Source organism: Caenorhabditis remanei, chromosome V (genome assembly GCF_010183535.1).
Source record: "Caenorhabditis remanei strain PX506 chromosome V, whole genome shotgun sequence".
NCBI lineage: Eukaryota > Metazoa > Nematoda > Chromadorea > Rhabditida > Rhabditidae > Caenorhabditis > Caenorhabditis remanei.
The window spans coordinates 162,590-176,304 of record NC_071332.1 but is presented as its reverse complement, the minus strand read 5'-3'; the positions used below and the strand labels follow the sequence as shown (position 1 = coordinate 176,304).

The following is a 13,715-nucleotide window of genomic DNA, read 5'->3' as shown; positions in this document are numbered from 1 at the left end:
ATTGAGTTTCTATGAGAGAAAAAAACGGCTAGTCGTTTGCTTTTTGCAGGGGGCTATGTAATGTCCTTTGAAATGTTGGGACAGGGTTTCGGGACATTCAACAAAACTAATCCAGTCTCTCTGAAATGGTGTCAAGAATCTACATAGTTGACTATTTTTAACAGCCTGTCCTAGATATTTTGGTTAAACAACAGTATGACACCGCGGTATAATAAATTTCGAGGTTTTAGCAGTCAGAAAGTAGGTCTTTGTTGCTCAGCTAGTTTGACACTTCATCAGTCTTTTACAGTGTCCCCAATAGCTACACTATTTGAAACCTACTACAGTTGTGTAGATCTGGGCTAGCTCTATTTTTTTATAGTTGATAACTTTCTTGAGCTTTTTGAGATATAAGGTGTCGAACATAAGTTGCAAAATCTGAAAACCTTTTTCTGAAACTTGGTATCTACGCGATTTAAGAAAAGGGACCGAATTTCAATTCCAAAGCATTGTTTCGTTACTATTTTTTCAGACCATTTTGTACCGTTTCCGTTTTTGGTTACATTAATTGAATTTCTATATAACGCCACAAACTATTTAAACTGGGATCCCACTCTGATAAACTACACTACCCAAACCTTAAAGAGCCAAGTTTTAAATAAAAACTGAAACTCTTGAATCCAAACAATCCCACCTAACTGCAATCAGATAAAAACGTGGCGATGATGATAGTGACGAAAACAGAAATTGGCTTCTGGGATGCCAACTCATTTATCTCTATCAGTTGACACTTGTCCCCCACCTTTCTCGCTTTCTCTATTTTTTCCATCCCCATCGTTTTCTCTTTCTCCTCATCTCGATCCGCCTCTTCTCTTCTTCATCAATGTCCTAGGAAAAAACGAGCTCTGAGGAGGAGCAAGGACACCTCCTCTGTCATCTTTCTTTCATCTTCTTTTAACCTTTCCCCCTTATTTTTCCACATATTTTTTCAAGTCTAGCGAGAGAGTTTATTCTCTAAATGAGTCACGAATTTTGAGTGGGTAGGGTAGGGGGTACATTCAATCGGAGTCTCATAATTTTAAATTGACCAATAAAAAAAGCGAATCTCATGAAATGACTTTAGCTTTCCGCCCGCCGATTTCTTTTTTCGTATCTATCTTTTCCAAAGATTCTTTTCAAAATCTCCACTCACTAAACGAAATATATATATCGAAATTCATTTCAGGTAGAAACTGAGCAATCATGCTCCCCCTCTCTCTACTACTTATTTTACTCTTTGGTTGTACTGCGGTCACCTCACAGCAACTGTTATCCAATCCACGATGCAATCACTGGCCAGATCGTGGCACGTGTGAGCTCGCGTTTCACGTAAAATGGTATTATGATCGGTATGATCATCGGTGTCGACGATTCTTCTATGGTGGATGCGAGGGAAATGAGAATCGATTCGACACGTTAGAAGGTGAGGTGTTGTGGGTATCGGGAAAAAATACACTGAATATTGACCTGGCACAGTGCCAAGAACGTGTACGTTACGGTCTATTTCTAAAACGAGGCTGAGAAATCGCAACTGGTTGAGACGGCGGCGGTATTTTAAGTTTTTAGAAATTCTGGACAATATTTTAATATTTGTTGTTTAATTGCTTAGTTAAAATTGGCCACTTTAATGAAAATGTCATACTCAGGATCGTAATAATTCCAGAATGTTCCTCCCAATGCCACTACCAAGAACCCACCAACCGTGACCGATGCTTCCAACCCCACGACCCAGGACATTGTCATGCTGACATCGAACGTTGGTTCTTCGACCAGGACAAGAAACAATGCGTGTGCTCGTGGTGGTCTGGGTGTGGTGGCAACTCCAATATATACTATTCTTACAATCATTGTAAGCTAATCTGCGGGGAATATGCGGAGCACGGACCGGGTATTGATGAGAAGTATTGGGGACGCCAGATGGTAAGATTTTCAAGGAGAGCATGTGGTGAAGAATATTGTTTTAGAACAGTTCAATGTCGGCGGAGTCCCGTCTCATCTTTAACAACCCAACAGCATACTACAATCATCACTCGGAAGAACCGTATCCAGTGCAAGTTCCAATTGACAACTCATTCTATGACAATCATCCAAGACACCTTCCATATTCGGATGACTGGAATAATAATCTGCTGACAATTAATATTAGTCACAGTGATGATGGACCGGTAGGTTTTTAGGTTTTTACAACTGTTACAAGAGCAAACTTTCGAATTCCAGAGCTACTTTCACGCAGCTCCTGTAGTCACTGTTCCACTTCTTAGCCGTGCTGCACAGTCATTCAAAACTCAAGCTGACGGTCTGACAATCCACCGTTACGACTCGGAACCACGCCCAATGCAAGTGATAGATCAAAATACAAACTGGCAGATTCAAGAACAACAGCCAGTTCAGCAAAATGGATATATCAAGAGGAAGTTTAAAATGATGAAGAAGAAGATTCCACCGAGAATGATTCATTTGGGAACTCGACCATCTAGTCCATCGAATGCATATCGGATTCAGCTGGATGGGGACTCCACGGATAGTAATCGACCAGTCACTTATCAAGTGGTTAGAGAGCAAGGTGAGAGCCAAACTGATATTTTGAAAAAGTGAAAAGTTTAAATGAGTAGTTCAAAATAATGTTTTTTTTAATTTAAAGTTTAAAACTCTTGTTGGACTATAGAAAATATGTCTTGAGATTTTAAAAAAATGTCTTGAGACTATAGAAAATATGTCTATTCTAGTTTTTGAGGTAAACACCTCTAAAGTAAAGCAGCCTTATCTCAAAAAACTAGAAAACCTAAAGTTTTAAAATTCTGAGAATATGAGCTGCTTCTGGAGACGTGACATGCTCTCCAAGTTTATCGATTTTAACAGAAAAGGAAAACCTGATTGGATGTTGCAGTAGGGCCAAATCTAAACTGAAATTTTCATTCTGAAACTCCGCCCTTCCCCTCTGCTACCCACCAAACTACATGGCTGAGTGTTCTTTCTTCCAGACGCACACGTTCAACAACACAATCAAATCTCTCAATCGCTGCAAGACGAAGCCGAAGAGACGCAGAGGCGAATCCAGGAAACACTGCGTCGCAATTACTATGAGCAGGCAAGATATCAAAGGCCGCCGGTTCAGATGCCTCCTCCACCACCACCACCCACGCATCAAGCGAACAATGAGAACTATCATCCGGAGCTAGTCAATCAATTCCGCTCGCACCTGGAAGAGCATGAGAAGGCGTTGCGGAGGAAGTTGGAGGCTCAGTTCCCGGATCATATTATCACTTTGATACCTCATATTGAGACAGTAAGACATGCAGATGGAAAGAATATTGTGAGACAGAGAATCCAATGGACCGCCCATCCAAAAGGAGCAAGGGTTCCAGAACTTGCTCCGATACCTCCAGTTGCTCAGTTGCCCCCAGTTTTCCAACCAACTTCACCAGTCTTCTATCAGCCAACTTCTCAACCGCCAACCTTTGCTCCAGTTCCAGAAGAAACAGAAGAGCCAACAATGTCTCCACACGAACTGGCCCGTTTGAAACATGAAGAAATGCAGAGAAAATACAAGGAGGAGATAGAAAAACGACAGGAAGAACAGAAGAGACAACAGGAGGAACACAAGAAGAAGATTCAAGAACTCAAAGCACTTCAACAGAAAGAAAGAGAGAGAATTATGGCTGAAAGGGAGAAAGCTGAAAACGAGAGAAGACTCCAATATGAGAATGAAATGAGACAAAGAGCTGAGGAATACAAGGCAAAAATGCGGATGACGACTACACCGACTCCCACGACTACTATTGAGACAACTACGGAATACCTTCCATACCCAACAGTCCCTATCAGAGAAGTCGTCTATGATGCAGATGTCAGAAGACCTATCCCTACTAGCAAGTCTCTGGCGGAGCCCATAGAGCATGTCCGACCGATAATTGAGAATGTGACACCAGCCTCGTTGAGCTTGGAGGATATCATTGCAATGGACAACCAACGATCAGACTATGAAGATGAGTATGATGTCCCTATGGACTTCCCGGATACAGAGGCTCCTCCATTGACTACGAGAGCTCCGGTGCTCCGATACACTCCTGCTCCACCACCTCCTCCACCACAAGTCCCTCAACCAAGGGCGCCGGTTAATGGAGGAATGTCACCGATTGTGTTGCCACCGACTAGTGGAAGTAAGTTTTGAAGCAAGAGCGCTCTAATGGTGATCGTATCTCATCTTATCAATAGAGCGTTCTTATCAAAATCGAACAAAATCAATCATTTCCAGAAAAATCGAAACTGTTCGCGCCTCCATCCAGTGAGGAATACACTCAAGAAGTCGACTTTGATCCATACGTAGATTTTGTCAAATGAAGAGCTGGAAATTGTTTATAATTCCTATTTTCTTTTCCTTGATACGTGTACTTGTACGTTGTCTAGATTTGCAGCTTTTTAAAATTTATGATAGAAAAAAAATTGTCACGTTTGAAAGAGTGTGAGCCAGAAAAAATTCTAGAGTTGATATTTCAATTGGAGAATATAGAAGAAGTCTTGAGCGATATTTTTTTGAGATATAAACGTTCAAAGTAGGGACACAAGAAGGGAGAGACGCAGAGAGTCAGCCGCCCTGCTTCTCTGCGCTCTCTGCGCTTTCTCGCTTCTACTAAGTTCACTTTAAAGGCTCGTATCTCAAAAGCGTAAAGAAATTTCAAAAAGTAGGTAACTACAAAAATAGACATTTTCTACAAACTCCAATAAGGATTTCATTGTTGTGAAAATATTTAGCTAAGTTACACGCTTTCAAAGTTGACCCATTTTTCTAAACAAAAACCCTTCTTGAAACACACACCTAATCTTCATTTCCATCTACTCTACCTACAGATTTTGAAAATCTGACCCAATTTTATTTGTCCTTGACTCTTTCTCCTACCCTTCTTCAACCATTACCTTCCCCTCAAATGTTATTTTTCTGCAAATCCTGGATTTAAAACAATTATCTGTTATCCCATGGTGCCAGTGGCACGTTAATATTTTTCTTCTTTCTGCTGAAGTGATGATTTTCAATAAAAACGACTTTCTTTTTATGATCTCCGCTTCCATCATTCCTTCCATCATGCATTCTGCTTCCATCATTGATAACACTTTCAGTTGTCACCATGTCCTGCTCGCCTCTTCTTTGCCCTCTCTCCACCGACCAAAACTTTACATCTTTCTGATTTATTGGCTCTTTTCTGTGGCTTTTCTGAACCAGAGTTGTCTCGCTGGTCACAAGACTAGAACATTTCTTCTAGATTCTTCTTTCCACCTTTCTCGCTTTTCAGATTCCTCTCTCATTTTTCAGATGAACTTGTTGTTGATTCTCTCACTGGTCGGTTTCGCTGCGGCTGGTGACAGCAACTCGGTTAATACGTGGGGAGGTGTCATCCAGTATGATGAAGACTGGGGATACGTGGATATTCGAACGAATGCTCACACCTTCTGGTGGCTTTATCAAGCGAAGCCAGCCAACTCGCAGCGTCCACTTTTCGTTTGGCTTCAAGGAGGACCTGGAAGTTCTAGCTCTGGATTTGGTAACTTTGAGGAGACCGGACCAAAGACGTTGAGTGGAACAGATAATAAGGGAACATGGGTAAGAGTTTTTCTGTGAAAAATTACAAGAGTATTTGCAAGTTTCGAAAGCCTGTAACTTTTTTTGTAAAACGTCGGTTCAAATTTCTGTTGAAGCATATTTATCAATTGTTTGGTTTTTTTGTTGTTAATAACTTTTTGTTAAATTTTTTAAGTCTTGAGATATACTCCTTCAAAGATTAAGCACATAAGATACTCGAAAAAGCGTAACATTTGTAAAACTTTGAAAGCTTGTAACTTTCTGTTAGCTTGATGAAAACTCAAAAATTCAATTTGTGTTACATTTTTAATTCTAGAACTCTACTTATGTAGTTGATAACTTCTTCATAGCTATTCTACTTTTCGAGATATACACCTTTAAAAGTCGGTTCAATAACATGAAGGGAGATAGAGAGCGCAGAGAAGCTAGAGTGTCTGGTTCCCATCTTTAAATGCGCATATCTCAAAATTAAGAAGAGCTATGAAAAAGTTGTCAACTACAAAACTATAAATCTAGACTTGCTCTATCTGATATTGCAAGAATTTTTGAACCCCGACATTTTCTAATCTTGCTATACACTTTTAAACTTCACCCAATTTCTTCAGCTTCAAGTCGCCGACATGGTCTACGTCGATAATCCAGTCGGTTCCGGATTTTCGTACGTCGACGACAAGTCCGCCTACACTACAGACATCACTCAGATCGGACAAGATTTGCTGACTTGGCTCAGACGGTTCTTGGCTCTTCACTCGGAGTACCGTACCCGTCCATTCTATATTTTCTGCGAGAGTTACGGAGGAAAGATGAGCGCTCAGTTCGCTAAAGTCATTACAGATGTGAGTTGGAGCGCGTTTGCAACAATTTTGCAGTCCTTGTAAGCTTTTAGGCCGTGAAAGCGGGAAGTCTTCAACTGAACTTCCGTGCCGTCGCTCTCGGAGACTCGTGGATTTCGGCCATGGACTATGTGAACACTTGGGGACCGTATCTTTACGCTAACGTGAGTTCTTTTTGCATGTTTTTAGATAGTGCTGACCGTCACAAAAGATGATTTTCCATCATGCTTATAATCCGCTTATAACGTACGTAATTCACTTTCAGTCTTTCCTCGATGACCACCAACTGACTCTCGTCAACGCCGAGGCAGCAAAATGTCAGGCTCTCGCAGATCAACAAAAATGGTTGAAAGCGACGAATTGCTGGGGGAATATGGAGAATTTGATTGAGTTGGAGACAAATGGAGTGTCCTGGTACAATATTTTGAAGAAGGGAGACACTGACGACTGGAGTTCCTCTGCCATGCGATCGAATCGAGTTATAACATCAACGAGAAGACTTTACAATAGATTTGTGGCCCCACAGAATTCTGATACTCTTTCGAATTATATGGATACTGTAGTCCGAAAGAAGTTGGGCATCATTCCGGATAAGGTGAAGTTCGGTGGACAATCGGGTGACGTGTTCAGCTATCAAGAGGGAGATTTCATGACTCCAGTTGTCGATGTGGTGGATCAACTGCTCAAGGATGGATATAATGTTGTTGTGTACAATGGAAACGAAGATTTGATCTGTAATACGATGGGAACTGCCGCGTGGGTTAACCGACTCACTTGGAGTGGAGCCCAGACTTTCAACTCCACCACCCGTCACTCATTCAAAACAGATTCCTACCCGTTGGCTGGATACTATAAGACCTATAAGAATCTTCAGTTCTGGTGGATTCTCAGAGCTGGACACATGGTAAGAAAGAATGAAAAAAACGTTTGCAAACAAGGGGAGTCGAACCCTGGTTGCTTGCGCGTGGGGCAAAATAGCAACTCACTGCGCTAACCTGACGCAATTTAGAACGACCCGAGGGTGGTGATAAACCGCGCAATTTTTCAAAATTTTCAACTTTCAGGTTGCCTACGACACTCCAGAATCCGCGATTTACATGTTGAAGGCTGTCGTCAAGCAGTATAACCAATGAATAATTAATTGTATAACTAATAAACCAATTTTTCTGACGTCTTCTCTTTTTATTAGCCAATTAGAACCGAATAATAGTAAACAAATGGAGAGAAAGAGATGATTAAAATTAAATGAAAAGGTAAGTTTTGGTGTGGAAGGGGAGGGAGAAGACATCAGGGATGGGACGGTGTGATGGAACAAAATATTGATTCGAAGCGGATAATGCAACGAAATCAAAAAAAAATAAAGAAAATTGTGGTAAAAATGAGAAAAATAGAGTGGAATGGAGATGGAGAGAACTTCAAAAATTCCTCCGATATTTTTTCGTGTGGAAATTTTTTTTGCCGGTTTTTGATTTTGAGCTTTTTTCATCTTTTTCTATACAAAAAGCTGAGATTATATGGAGAGACAGAGAGAGAGGCGGGGAGGACTGTAAATACAAGTAAATGGTCTGAAATAAGCAGAAACGAAAGGAGATAACGGTGGTGCCAATTTGGCTCATATAAATAGACGAAATCATTCGTCGCCGCAAGAATTGAAACGAGTGAGAGAGAAAAAACAAAAACTAGGATAAAAAGTAACATAAGAGAACGAGGAGAAGTTGACGAAGACAAAAAAAAGAGGGCGGAGTCAAGATAATGTAAATGAAAATACAAAAATAGAGAGATAGGAAAATGCGTATTTTTGTGTGGATTTTTTTATTTCAGGGGTGTTTAGATAAATGAATGTGTTATGCAAATAATAGTCTTCTTTCGAATAATAATTATTGATCGGTGACCTAATTATTATCATTTCTATAATACAAAGGTGCCTTTGATGGGAGGGATTCAAGGAGGAAGAACGAGGACATGTGCGGTGAGGATACTGGGAGATTGAGAGGACCTGTAGACTTTTTGGTGGCAAATTGAATGGATTGAGCGCGGAGGAGGGATTATCTGAAAATGAAGATGGTTATTTTCAGCTAAAAACACAGCTACTGAGCGGAAGTACTAGTTTTTCATGGCTAAAAATGTACAAGATGCCTGAAAAGAGAACTCTGTGATGTCATTCAACTAGCTATTCCTGATTTGGAAAGCGGAATGGAAAAAGTGCCAAAGAACGGAAGGCGGAATAAAAAGCCATTTTTAGAAGACGATTTTGGTCTTACTTTGTTGTAGAAAGACCCTAAAAATGGTAAAATTCGTGTGAAATTTCGTTTTTTGCAGCAAAAAAACCTCAAACGTAAATTCGTAGGTGATTTTTAGTCTGGAAATTCAGAAATTTTAAGCTCGATTTAAAAAAAAAAGTTTTTCAACGAAGTTCCAGACTTTTGAATCATGTGTGGTGGAAAAATAGGTGGAAAAAATCTTAGAATGGCGAAAGGGGGGAAGCGGAATAAAAAAAATTTCGACGGAATTCCGCAATGAGAAAATTGTCGTGAGAACTTGAAAAAAGACTGAAAATCCCATCAAAAGATCTCAAAAGGGGCTAGAATACTTCCGAAAGTTCTCAAAGCGATTTTCCTTTTCTCACAGAAAAAACCACTGAATTTCCTCGAATTTCCTGAATAAATGCGAATTATTTTAAAATGTTGGTTCCCATTTTTCAGACTTTCAGCCAAACTCAAATACTCACCCTGTGCTCTTTCTCTCTCTCTCCTCAAACACTTTGTGGCTCCGCCTGCACCTTCTGCTCGCTGTGCTCGAAATCGTTGGTGGTGCTCACCATCTCCTGCACAACGCTTTGCTCAACAACTTGCACAAACATCTCAACAACCGACGACTCCTCCAACGACGACTCTCTTATCTGTTTCTCCGGTGGAACTCCGTCGGATGACGTCATCACTTCTGTCGTCGTGCTTTCTTGAATTACACGCTTACGACTGACTGGTGTACCATTGATAGTGGTGGTGGTGGTCGATTCGAGTTCACTAGTCGAAGCAGAGAGCGCTATGCTCGGAGGATTGAGAGTTGTCGGTGTCGTCGGCACTGAGCTTGTGCTGCTCGTTCGTGTAATATTCGATTTGCCGAGTTGATTGAGTGGAATCGGTGGAACCAAAGGCTTCTTCCAGTGACGTCCACGAATCAGATCAGCGTTACTTATTATTTGGAATAGCTTGTTTCGTTTCACGTAGAACATATCGATCTGAAATAAATTTGTAGTTTATGGTAGTGGGGAAGGAAAAAATTCTCAATTTTTCATTAAAAATGCTCTATTTTCCATTAAATATGGTCAATTTTTCATCAAAAATGCAAAATTTTTTATCAAAAACTCTCAATTTTCTATCGAAATTTCTCAATCTTTCATCAAAAACTCTCAATTTTCTATCAAAAACTCTCAATTTTCTATCAAAAACTCTCTATTTGCTATCAAAACTTCTCAATGTTTCATTAAAATGGTCAATTTTTCATTAAAAATGATCACTTTTCCATCAAAAATGCTCAATTTTTGATCAGAAATGCTCAATTTTTATTCGAAATTCTCAATTTTTCATCAAAAATGTTATCAAGTCTTCGAAATGGAAAAATTCAAATTATGCACTGAAAATCTGTTTCGACTGAAATTTTCAAACCGAACCCGGTTAGATCGATACTGAATTCCACCCAGATTCCGAATCTGACAAAGTCAGAATCAGAATCCTCTCCAAAAAAATACCCACCTCAACCGTGCAATTCGGTCCGATACCCTTGACACCACTGGCTTGCAACTCGACATTCGTCTTGAATCGATGAATTTCCGACGTCAAATCGAGACTCTTTGTGTGCTCCACGAATTCGAGACCAATGAACCAGAGAGTGATTCTCTTGTTCTCCGGACTCACATCAAACTTCGCGTTCGGCGATGGTTTATGCTTGTTTGGGTCGTTGTGAGCAATCACAATATCTTGATTCCTTTCGAGACTTTGAACGAGTAGACGGATTCGAGACTCGAGGAATCCACCGTAGTTCAGCTCCTCTTCTTCGTTTGGAGCCGCCATTAGCAGTGCTGAAATATCGATTTATATCTGACTTGCAAATAGTCAAAAAGCCTCTATACTCTTGACTTTTTATCGATATTTAAAAACAAGTCGTTTTTGCAAAAATATTCAAATTTTCAAAATTTTGTACTTATACCAAGACAGGGCCGGGCCGATTTGAAAATTTTCACCAGCCCGGCCCCATAAGTACAAAAGTTTGAAAATTTGATTTTTTTTTGTTGAAAAAACGGCATGTTTTAAATATCGATAAAAACTCAAGAGTACACAGGATTTTTGCCTATTTTTGATTAAAAAAATTTCAAAAAAAGTGTTGCAAGTCTTTATAAATCATTTTACTTCTAATTTTCAGCCAAAAAATCATACCAATATAGTGCTTATAACGGCTGAAAAAGTTGACCTCCTTGAACAACGCATCCCATCCACACTTTCCTTCAGAGATATCTCTACAGATTTCCAGTCCCTCACAAATCTCGGTTCTGATAACCTGCATAGTGGAACGAGTCACGTTATGTGTGGAATTCTGTTGTGGGAACGCCGGTGTGATGATCGGCATCAAATGGAATCGATCCGTACTCTTTCGTCGTGGATCCCAAACCAGATCGATGAGCGCTCCGACGTCGGTTCTCTCACTGTTTAACTCATTGAGCAAAACTGGGTGTGGCCATGTCCACGTGGCGAAAATGAAGAACATTCTGTGCACCAATCGAGACGGACTGGCATTCGGATAGAGTTGACAGGCACGTGCGATGAGAATGGCCCATGAGATTCCTCCGAAGAAACCCATCGAGTTGGAATAAATTCCGTGATTTTTAGCCCATAACTTGATGGCTCGAAGAGCGACACAGTAGTTATTCTGGCGGGGAACGAGTTTCAACAACTGCTCAGCCACACGGCATCCGTTCAACGATCTGACACTTTCCTGATCCAAATTCTTGAGAAGCGAGTCATCGGAGAGTTCTTGTGTATCGGGAACCTCTTTCAACGCGAGTCGAGCGAACAATATATCGAGTTCGACTCCAGAATATTTCAGCTTCATAACCGGAACGAACGCCTCTTCGACTGCATGCAGCTCGGTGACATTTGGATCCTGATTGAGCATCTCTTTGAACGACGTAAAAAAGTCAGTTCGATCGATATGACGTGGCACCACAGCGAGTGTATCGATATCTGCACCGGAGCTGTGGACGCCGAGTCGATAGGAACCGAATGTGAAGAGCTTGCCACCAGCGTTCGCTCCTTCGCCACTTGGTATCTGGAAATTGGGAGAATTGCGTTAAGGAATCTGGGGTCGCTTCACGATTATACGCAGGACCGGACTTGCTTCAAAATCAAAGTTAGGAGCTGAAAAACATACCAGAACGTAGCTCTTTGCAAGCTTACTGTGGGCTGGAATTCTTTTTTTTAAATAATTTTTACCATTTTTGGTGTTCTAGCCAGGCCGACACGGGCCGGCGCGTAACTCGCTTTTAAATTAGTTTTATGAGCTGAAAAATGTACCAAAATGTGGATCGCAGCGAGATCTATATCTATGATGTGCTACGGGCCAGATGACTATGCGTTAATGTGTCGCGGTCCGGGCTAAAATGGTGTTTTTGGTCATTTTAGTGTTTTTTGCACTTTTTCTTGCACACAGCACAATACCGATCCGTCATCCGGTAGGTATGGGATATAGAACTCGCCGAGATCTACATTTTGGTATATTTTTCAGCGCATAATAATGAGTTTGAAGCGAGTTACGCGCCGGCCCGTTTCGGCCCGGTTTGCAAGTGTGACAATCAAAGTTCTCAGCGGAAAAACTTAGCAAAATGTAGCTCTGTGGTAACGCAAACTGGCTGGGGATACTTTATTGTGGGCTAGAGTGCTATTTTTGGCAATTTTTACCATTTTAGGTGTTCTAGCCCGGTTTGCAGTACAATAATAAACTCTTAGCGGACAGATTTAGTATCAGAAACATGAAATCTACATATTGATATGTTTTTCGGAGAAAACTTTCGATTTTGAAGCTAGTTACAGCCGTGATCGAATTGTATTCGATTAAATAATGAATCTGTGCCGTAAAATAGACTTTACGAGAGTTCCGCGTCAATTTGCACGATTTTACACAAAATTTAAAGATTTCCAGTTTCATTTATAGCTTGGAAACCTATTTTTCACAGTATTTTCTAAATTTTTTCTCTAAAAATCAATACGCACCTTGATGGCTGTGACATTCTTCACCCACTCCTTCACAAGTCGATTCAAACTACGCAAAACCTCCATTCGCTTCTCGGTTTCAGCCTTCGGCTCATAACTATTACATTTTTTGAGCGTTTCGACAAGTTGTTCCGTCAAAAGGATATCTTTCGCGTCTGGATGAGCTAATGAGATGGGCTGCGAGACGCCCAGAAGCGGCGTCTTATCTTGTGCCGACATTTTGTTGCTGATTATTATCCTGAATTTTGTAATTGGTTTAGTAATATATTTGAGGGAACAAACTCACTAAGACATGCAATTACCCAATAATCTGACTCCCCCTTTCCTTCAGATTGAACACGATGAAATCGCGCTGAAAATAAAGTTTTTCGTTCAAGAGGAAACAATTTCGAAAATCAGAAAATTCCAAGAAAGACCACAATTTCGTTAAAGAGTTTTATCACGTATCAAAAAAAATTGGTTACAAAGAAATGGGTCCAATAGAGACCACACGAGGTATGAAATGGGATGCAAAAAGAGAACGAGAAACAGACAAACGCCCTGTCGACCGAGTGAGTACGTCTTTCGGAGAGACGCAGAGAGACGAGAGAAGGGTCTCTCTTCGATCGATGCAGCTGGCCGCGACCATTCTCTCATGACAGAAGATGGCGCCGACGACAGCGAGAAGCCTTTTTTTGGGGGAGAGAAGACTTTTTTCGAAAAAGAGAAGAGAAAGCGAACAAAGAGAGAACGTTCTTCTTTTCGAAAATTGATTGCATCACGTGGTTTAGTTTAATGTGAGGAAAAAGAACATGAGAGTTAATTAGATAATTTAGACTAGGTAATTAGGGGAAAACAAGTGTATTTTAGGTATTTCGAAAAAATGCGAAAACATTTGTGTGACTGCGGTGCAGCAATGACTGACCGGCAGTCCCACAGAGACCATCTGATAGATAAATTTATCGATTCCGACCACAGCATTGTACCATGGGAAATAGTTTTGTTTTGTTATCTATGACTCATGAAACTGGAAAATGGGGGAGCTCT

At 40.6% G+C, this 13,715-nt stretch overlaps 4 protein-coding genes across 4 annotated transcripts; 3 read left to right on the top strand and 1 right to left on the bottom strand.

Annotated features, from left to right (window-relative positions):
• Window positions 1-1,221: 1,221 nt before the first annotated feature.
• On the top strand, window positions 1,222-4,359 carry GCK72_016409 (uncharacterized protein; the record flags this gene model as incomplete). Its single annotated transcript, XM_003101423.2, has 6 exons — window positions 1,222-1,441; window positions 1,682-1,938; window positions 1,983-2,183; window positions 2,236-2,581; window positions 3,000-4,178; window positions 4,274-4,359. 6 exons carry the CDS (start codon window positions 1,222-1,224, stop codon window positions 4,357-4,359), a joined length of 2,289 nt encoding a protein of 762 aa, XP_003101471.2.
• A 967-nt stretch (window positions 4,360-5,326) lies between these two features.
• Window positions 5,327-7,559, top strand: GCK72_016408 (uncharacterized protein; the record flags this gene model as incomplete). The annotated part of the gene is made up of 5 exons (XM_053731487.1): window positions 5,327-5,614; window positions 6,199-6,429; window positions 6,480-6,590; window positions 6,692-7,330; window positions 7,491-7,559. The coding sequence occupies 5 exons, from the start codon at window positions 5,327-5,329 to the stop codon at window positions 7,557-7,559; spliced, it is 1,338 nt and encodes a 445-aa protein (XP_053580400.1).
• A 1,531-nt stretch (window positions 7,560-9,090) lies between these two features.
• Window positions 9,091-9,405, top strand: GCK72_016407 (uncharacterized protein; the record flags this gene model as incomplete). Its single annotated transcript, XM_053731486.1, has 1 exon — window positions 9,091-9,405. One exon carries the CDS (start codon window positions 9,091-9,093, stop codon window positions 9,403-9,405), a length of 315 nt encoding a protein of 104 aa, XP_053580399.1.
• GCK72_016406 (uncharacterized protein) lies at window positions 9,179-12,755 on the bottom strand (the record flags this gene model as incomplete). Its single annotated transcript, XM_003101424.2, has 4 exons — window positions 9,179-9,664; window positions 10,179-10,504; window positions 10,860-11,748; window positions 12,690-12,755. 4 exons carry the CDS (start codon window positions 12,753-12,755, stop codon window positions 9,179-9,181), a joined length of 1,767 nt encoding a protein of 588 aa, XP_003101472.2.
• Window positions 12,756-13,715: the final 960 nt, after the last annotated feature.